At 31.1% G+C, this 7,447-nt stretch overlaps 1 protein-coding gene across 1 annotated transcript; it reads left to right on the top strand.

Annotated features, from left to right (window-relative positions):
- The first annotated feature begins 1,769 nt into the window (after positions 1 to 1,769).
- LOC105114205 (probable leucine-rich repeat receptor-like protein kinase At1g35710) lies at positions 1,770 to 4,425 on the top strand. Its single transcript, XM_011010686.1, has 6 exons — positions 1,770 to 2,205; positions 2,735 to 2,888; positions 2,986 to 3,057; positions 3,298 to 3,369; positions 4,036 to 4,107; positions 4,217 to 4,425. Exons 1-6 carry the CDS (start codon positions 2,046 to 2,048, stop codon positions 4,290 to 4,292), a joined length of 606 nt encoding a protein of 201 aa, XP_011008988.1. The 5' UTR covers positions 1,770 to 2,045; the 3' UTR covers positions 4,293 to 4,425.
- Positions 4,426 to 7,447: the final 3,022 nt, after the last annotated feature.

Genomic DNA, 7,447 nt, shown 5'->3' with positions numbered 1-7,447 from the left:
TTGTGCTTACCTAATTTTTGGAACCATATACATAATATATATATATATATATAAAATATAAAAATATTAAAAATATTAAAAGAATATATATATATATATTATTTTCTTCCAATATATATATTAGTGAGAAGAGTATTTCAAAATGCCCAAGAAATTTCTGAAAATCAAATATACAAAATTAAAAAATTTATCAGTATGTTTTTTATTAATGAAGGCCTTATTGGTAAAGAAAATTTAATTTGAGGATTAAAAATCAAAATTGAATATTTACAGATTCAATTCAAATTTTACAAGGTTTAATTGAATTTATTGAGGAATTAATTGCAAGAAAAAATTATTTTTGAAGTCAATTTAGAATTTAATTGGAAGAAATTAAAGTTTGGAGGCCGATTTGTAATTTTTTAGAGTTAATTTGATCAAATCAGAGACTTAATTACATAAATATTAAAGTTTGATGGGCAATTAAGAATTTAATTAAAAAAATTCAAAATCAAAGACTATATTAAAAAAACATGTAAATATAAAACTTGAAATTGATCAGATTAAGGGCTTATAATAAGCACCTACATATTAGTTATAGGTGTCCCTTACACCTCATCTTATGAAAATAAATGCTTACTTTTTAAAATTTTAAAAAAAATAATATGTATCAGTCTTAACAACTTTAATAAATATTCAATATTTAAGAAAGTATGGACCATAAATATTTTAGAAATAATACTTTAATGCAATAAGAATTTTATTATTATAACAATATTATAATTTCTTTTGTAAAGAATCTTTGTCCAAATGAACTTTATATGTACTCTAAATTTATGATGTTATATTTGGTTTTAAGAATCTGTTGCAGAAAATGCACAAGAAACTTGAGCTCATGAAAGCCATTCTCAATGATTATGAAAACCATAAGAGCAACATGAAAACTGACGCATAGATAAATACATAACTTGGATTTCCGAAGTTCTGAAATTACCGTTCTTAATATATTTTGAAATTCAATAATTCGTAAAATTATTTTGAAAATAACTTATAAACTGTTCTGAAAGAGTGCATTTCTAATCTGAAGATTATTAAATATCTTGAATTTTGGATTGTGGGTTTGTGATGTATTAAATAAAAAAGTTGTTAATGCAAGATTATCTATTTGTTCTTAGATTCAAATATTATCTCCTATAAAAATAAATATCACCAACTAATATAACTAATCCATTAACAAGTGCCATGAGAACTACACCTTAATTAGCCAGAGCCATTAATTGATTAATAAATCAAGTTCAATTTAAGACTTTAATTGTTCTCATTCTTATTGGAATAAATAGAAGATAGTATTTAATATAATTAGCTGATTCCATTTATTTTCTTTCTATCATTTTTATTCTCTCTTTCTTTGTTTTCTCATTTCCCTTTTCTCTTTCTTCTTTGTGATTTATTTCTGTCGGAGTCAGGGGCAATTTAAAGGAAGAAAATACATATAGTAAAGAAAGTAAAGGCATTACTCTACGTAGAAGCAATTACTTTAGTTACTTTCCAAAAGAAGTCTTCCTCTTTTCTTGCTATCCAGTAGCTTATCAGTCCTGAGTTCCCCACCTTGACGTTGTGGAATCATTTCTTTCATTTGTTGATTACTTCTGGAAGACAAAAATAACAAAGTATTTGAAGACAACAAAGCATTATATTGCTATATATAGGTTTAGCATCTCACTTTTGATTAGTTTACCATTGTTTTCTGTCACAAGCTAGCTTCTGTTTTCTTTTTTTTTTACCATTGTTTTCTGTCACAAGCTAGCTTGTGTTTTCTTTCTTTTTTTCTTTTTTTTTCGCTACATAGACGGATGGCTTGCTCAACGCGACTTTTAGCTGAAACAGTATCCACGAGTCCAACTGATGGCTTCCAATGATGGGGAAAAAGGGGCATTTTACACATGGAGTGAGGTGGCTTTTTTTCCTGTTCAGATATGTTTTTTTAATTGTGTTTATATAGAGGCACACTAAGGATATGAAATCGGGGCAAAGCACATTAGTGAGGTGGAGTTGAATCAAAACAAATGGATTCTGAATTGTCAGCAGTACTAGTTATTAGACTTCTCTTCTTCAACTTTCTTCTTCTCTGGCAACTTGGCAATGGGATTAAAGTCAATAATGGCACTACAAACATTAAAGCTAATGGTGATAACACTACAATTGGTGCCCTTACAGATGCTGAAGGTACAAATTAATCGATCTCTTTTTTTTTCAAAGATGTTTGATTGAATATGTATTTAATTAATTGTTTTCCACAACTTAGCCCCAACAAAACTTTAATGATGCAGGACGTGGTTAAACCATGGAGATAGAAGATCAAAGAATTTCTAACGAATAAATTGATTAAGAAACGAAACCTATCATAATAAACAGAATATAGTGTTTACACACACACACACGCGAAGAAACCCTATTAACCCAGACCAGCTAGGAATGGAAATGCTAATAAATATTATTACTTTGATTTCTTTTTATATAGTATGAAAAAAAAAGGTTATGCATATGCAATATTGCTGGGGTCTAATGATTCAATCCATCACTTTTAACTTTATTAGTTAACATTTCTTGTGCAAATTACAGATCTTGGTCATTCTAACCCATATATGTATCATGTATGTTTATAGTTAGGTCCATTGAGTCTTTTTATCTTGAACATGGGAAGATCTTAGTCGGATGTGATAAAAAGAGTTTTTTGTGTTCAAACCTTGGTCAGCACGTACTCTTCGACTCCTTTTCAAGAGTTTGCAGTCCAAGAACACAACGCAGTCCCCCCTATCGTATCCGATTTGTTCTACCAACATGGATGCCGAGATTCGATGTTCTTGTGACAGCACCAAAAGCCGATCAGCTTGTTGGGTCACTGCAATGTATGTACAGAGCTAAAGAAACGGAAACGATGAAGATTGCATGAAACCTGCTTAAAATTAATCCTTTCTATCTGAATCACTTCAATTTCTTTTGCAGAAACCTGGCAAGCAAAATGTTGGATGGGTTTATTCACTCTTCATTAAGTCTCTTTAAAAACTTGAGAGTACTGTAAGTACGATTACTCCATCTCACATTTCAGTATTCCCATATTGGACTACTGTATTATATGCTGTGCCTGTTAAGCTAAACACCTGTAATAATCTTTCTGGTGGAATTGCTTCCACGCTAGGGAATTCACGGAGTCTCATAAAATTGCATGTTAAGGCTATAATTAGCGGTTCTATATGTATAAATGATGGCATAGCTTTGCTTATTTCTAATGGTACAATGACTTTGTGCAAAAATCAGGGACCTTTCAAGCAATTTCTTAACTGGGTCTATACCTCCTAGCCTGACAACGTTGCAGAGTCTGAGAATTCTGTAAGTCTTACATAGTTTTGCTTCCAGTTGAATTTGGGTTTAATTAATTTTCTCCGTTTCTGCATTAACCTTTTTCGACGAGTTTGTCTCTTTTATCATGTTTGTTTTAGACTTATGAGTTTCTTGCTTGGATGCGATTTGATTGCGGCTTCAACTCTAAGTTCATGTTTCTCAAATTTCTGGATTGCCAATGATATGTTCGAATGAAGAATTGTCTAAGCTGAACCTCTCCCTTGTCCATTTCTACTGCTAGTTGTTTTTTGCTAGTTCATACGCAATTCACTAGTTTGTTTCAAAGGAGCTGTATCCTATTCTTTGATTTGGAAGATTAACTCTCTTTCTTTTGTCTCTGGCCCTCTCTAGATAACATGAATTCTCTTGCCAAAAAAAAAAAATTCTTCTTGAAAAAAAATGTAAAATTTTGCTCCATCAATACGAGCCTTTGCTAACTGGTCTTGCCAGTCAAGATGGATAATAAGAAATCGCTAGCAGTTATGAAGTAGGAGGAGATGACACCGTTGGTACAAATATAGTAGTTTATCTAGTGATTATAATGGGTGGAGTTTTCATTTAATGTAGAAAAGCTGTGCCAATAGACATATGATTGTATCCATTGGAATTAACTGAGAGTCGTTTTCTTCTGGTGTGGTAATTTCACCTGAACAGCAATCTTGCAGACAACAATCTTGATGGTACCATCCCTTTGAATCTGTCAGGTTTACAATCGCTGCGCTATTTGTAAGTCAGTTATAATCATTATTGTATATATGCTACCTCTTGTTTAATACCTCTGGTCTTGGTTACATAAATTTACGCATCTTCTTTCGGAAAATGTGTTAAAAATCAGGGATCTTTCAAGGAATAAATTGACTGGACCTATACCAGACAGCATAAGTGATTGTCAATACTTGAACATCATGTAAGTCTTTCTCCTTAAAAACACGATGATTTAGAATTCTGGGCCATAGCAGAACATCTTCTACTACTTTTTTTCCTTTTTTGTGTTATCTTTACTTTCTTTTGTTTATGGTATTTTTTTTTCTTTTTCAGAAGCCTTTTTTCACTGTTATGAACATATGTCAATCAATCAATAAGCCTGTTTTACCTTTCAGATTTAGGAAAGTGGGATACGTCATGTCTAAAAAACGGATAAGAGAAATCTATTATTTAACAAAAAATAGTTTATGATAATTAAATTTATCATAAAATTAAAATGTTTAAAATTAAAAGTCCAACTATAATCTTTGCGTACTTGTTCATGCTTTCTAATGTCCAAAAATTCAAAACTCAAAACAAGTGGTATAGAGCTATAAACGTCTCTCTTTCTACAACTATATTTCTTGCATTCTGGATTGGAATATTCTTTCTCACCCGTTTATCTTCTGTAATTCATTACCCTCCTTGTGCTGACAAGGGTACGAGGGTTGAAACTGCGTCTCCGAGCATTACAATCAGGTCCATGCTCCTTGTCCCATGCACAAATACTTTGGGACAGACAGTTTTTTATTTGTTATTGTCAAAAGTTCAACTTGAATTCATTAAGTCTGGATTTTACATGGTTGTGTTGATGTAGAAAGAAGGTAAATACAACAAAAAAATATAAAACATATAAATTTGATGAAGAGTTCTAAATGTAAACTCTAAACTTCCAGCTTTATTCTCTTTAAAAATAATAATGACTAATAAAGTTTGTTTCTATAGCAGGTTTACAAAATTTTAAATAGGCTATAAATTCTATCTCAACTAGAAAACAAAATAAAAATATAAAGAAAATAACCATATAATACAAAATAAAGTAGAAAATCTAAGAAAAACAAGGGAAATAACAAAATTGCCCAAGCTAGGGCACTGGGACGAGGTTTTTTTATATCTCAAGATCTGATGGTTTGCATAGCACCGCAAGGCTACTACAAGGAAAACAACCTCTAGAAACTCATTAAAAATTTAAGTCCAATCCAACGGTTATATCAAAAGTTATAGTATTTTTAAGCCATCATTCTGGTTTATAGCGATCAAACCTCCTCTTAGATCTAGACTAGTCCCAGTACATAAACATATCTACTAGGTTATCCATGTAAACTATATGGGGTAGATCATTATCTAGTTATGGCAAATCCACACTTGATTTCTCATAATCACTTGTTAAGCTCGGCATCATGCATCCTGGATTGGTAATTGGTATTCATTCCATCCAAACAAGTCCTCTATTGGTATAGGCAACCCTTTGATGCTTAAGTTAGTGAATGTAGAAGGAGTGTGTGTGTGTAAGCAAAAACATAACATCTATTAAAAGATGCTTAAGTTAGTGAATGTAGAAGGAGTTTGTGTGTGTGTAAGCAAAAACATAACAACATCTATTAAAGAACATCTATTAAAAGTGAATATAAACAAAAATATGCAGACACGATGACAATAGATATCAAAAATCACTAGATTTGTGATATCATAAACCCATAAAGACATTTAAAACTAAGCACATCACAACATGTAAAAGGAGTGTGTGTGTAAAGAGAGATGGTGTGACCATGATTTTGTTTCTATGTATAGTTAAGTTTGTGTATGCAACATGGTTTGGGCCAATATTGGTCTCTTGAAGATTTATATGTCAGTTTACCTTGTGAAGAGTGAAAATAATTGGTGTGTCATTGGTAAAGAAATTGATGCTTATCATTAGTAGTGGTACTTGTTGTATCATTGACTTCTAAGTTGGTGATGATAAATGAGAGAGAGAGAGGAGAAAAAAACCTAGTCATTCAAGTCAGATGCAAACAACGAGGATTACTAAATGTTTGGGCCTAGCCCTAATGCTTAGGGAGTCTAGGCTTTTGGGCTTGACTTCAATGGCTAAAAAATCTAGCATTTTAGGTCAAATCTAAATGGGTATAAGCTTTGGCCATTTAGTAGAGTTTTTTCCTAGCAAGTGTATTGCTAGTGAGCTATAAATTGTCTTTAGATGACAAGTGTGACACATTATCATCTCATACAATGACCTTTGTTAATACTATAGATTAGTCTTATTGAAATCTTTGTAATGGTGTTGGGGTTGTTATAATCAGAGCTCTAATGTGTTTATCATGTCCTATTTTTTCCTCTCTTTTCTTTTTTCTGCTTGGAATTTCATGCTACCTATTTCTCCTTTTCTTTCTTCCATCATTGGATTTTATTGTATCTTATTTAGCCATTGGATCATAAAACTTTTTTCTTGTTAACCATGTTTACACGTAAATATTTTGGGAGAGATGCATTTTTAAAGGATGATGTAGCCAAGGTTGAGAAAACTAGTGATTCTGAACAATCAAGAATGAATCTGCCACAACTAGATGATGATCTATCCCAAAAAAATTATATGGATAGCCTAGTAGATATTTTTATGGATAAGTGAAATAGGTTAAGGCTCAAAAGGATATCTGATCGCTCTAAACCAGAATGATGATTTAAATGGCCATAACTTTTGATTTAATCGTTGGATCGAGCTCAAATTTTTATAAAAGTTTTTTAAGGTTATTTTTTCAATTGTAGCCCTTTATTTCTACAAGAACCATCAAATTTTAGATATAGAAAATCTCGCTTTGGGGCCCTAACTTGGTATTTTCCTTGTATTTTTTTTAATTCCTTAGTTTATTTTGGGTTTTATGATTATTTCCTTTGTATTTTCAGATTTTTATTTGTTTTCTAGTTGAGGTAGGGTTTTAGAGCTATTTAAGGTTTTGTAAACTTCTTTAGGAGGCAAACTTTATCAATATTATTTTTAGAGAGAATAAAGCTGTGAATTTAAATGTTCACATCTGCAGCCCTTTTCGCTCATCAAATACCTATGTTATGTGTTTGTTTATTATCTTTACTATAGTGATCAGACCTAGTCCAGGGGTTGACTTGGCTAGAAAGCCTAGTATCGGGTCATACAACTTGACCGGAGAAAATTTTAAAAAAAATATTTGAGGTTTTAATATTTGATATGAAAAAAATTAAGAAAAAATCCATATGAATATAGACTAAAAGATTATTTCAAAAAAAAATTTTATCCCATATTGGAAAAATAATATCTTATCCTTTTAAGTTGAAATATTTAAATTAAAAA

The sequence above is a fragment of the Populus euphratica genome, unplaced genomic scaffold, assembly GCF_000495115.2.
Source record: "Populus euphratica unplaced genomic scaffold, PopEup_1.0 scaffold708.1, whole genome shotgun sequence".
Classification (NCBI taxonomy): Eukaryota; Viridiplantae; Streptophyta; class Magnoliopsida; order Malpighiales; family Salicaceae; genus Populus; species Populus euphratica.
Note: the sequence above shows the minus strand (reverse complement) of the source record. Positions and strands in the feature narration are given on the sequence as shown.

Excerpts from the sequence above, each read along its gene's own strand:
- LOC105114205 (XM_011010686.1), top strand. The coding sequence starts at position 2,046 with ATGGATTCTGAATTGTCAGCAGTACTAGTTATTAGACTTCTCTTCTTC. Across the intron at positions 2,889-2,985 it reads GCTTGTTGGGTCACTGCAAT|AAACCTGGCAAGCAAAATGT; the intron begins GTATGTACAGAG and ends TTTCTTTTGCAG. Across the intron at positions 3,058-3,297 it reads TTTAAAAACTTGAGAGTACT|GGACCTTTCAAGCAATTTCT; the intron begins GTAAGTACGATT and ends TGCAAAAATCAG.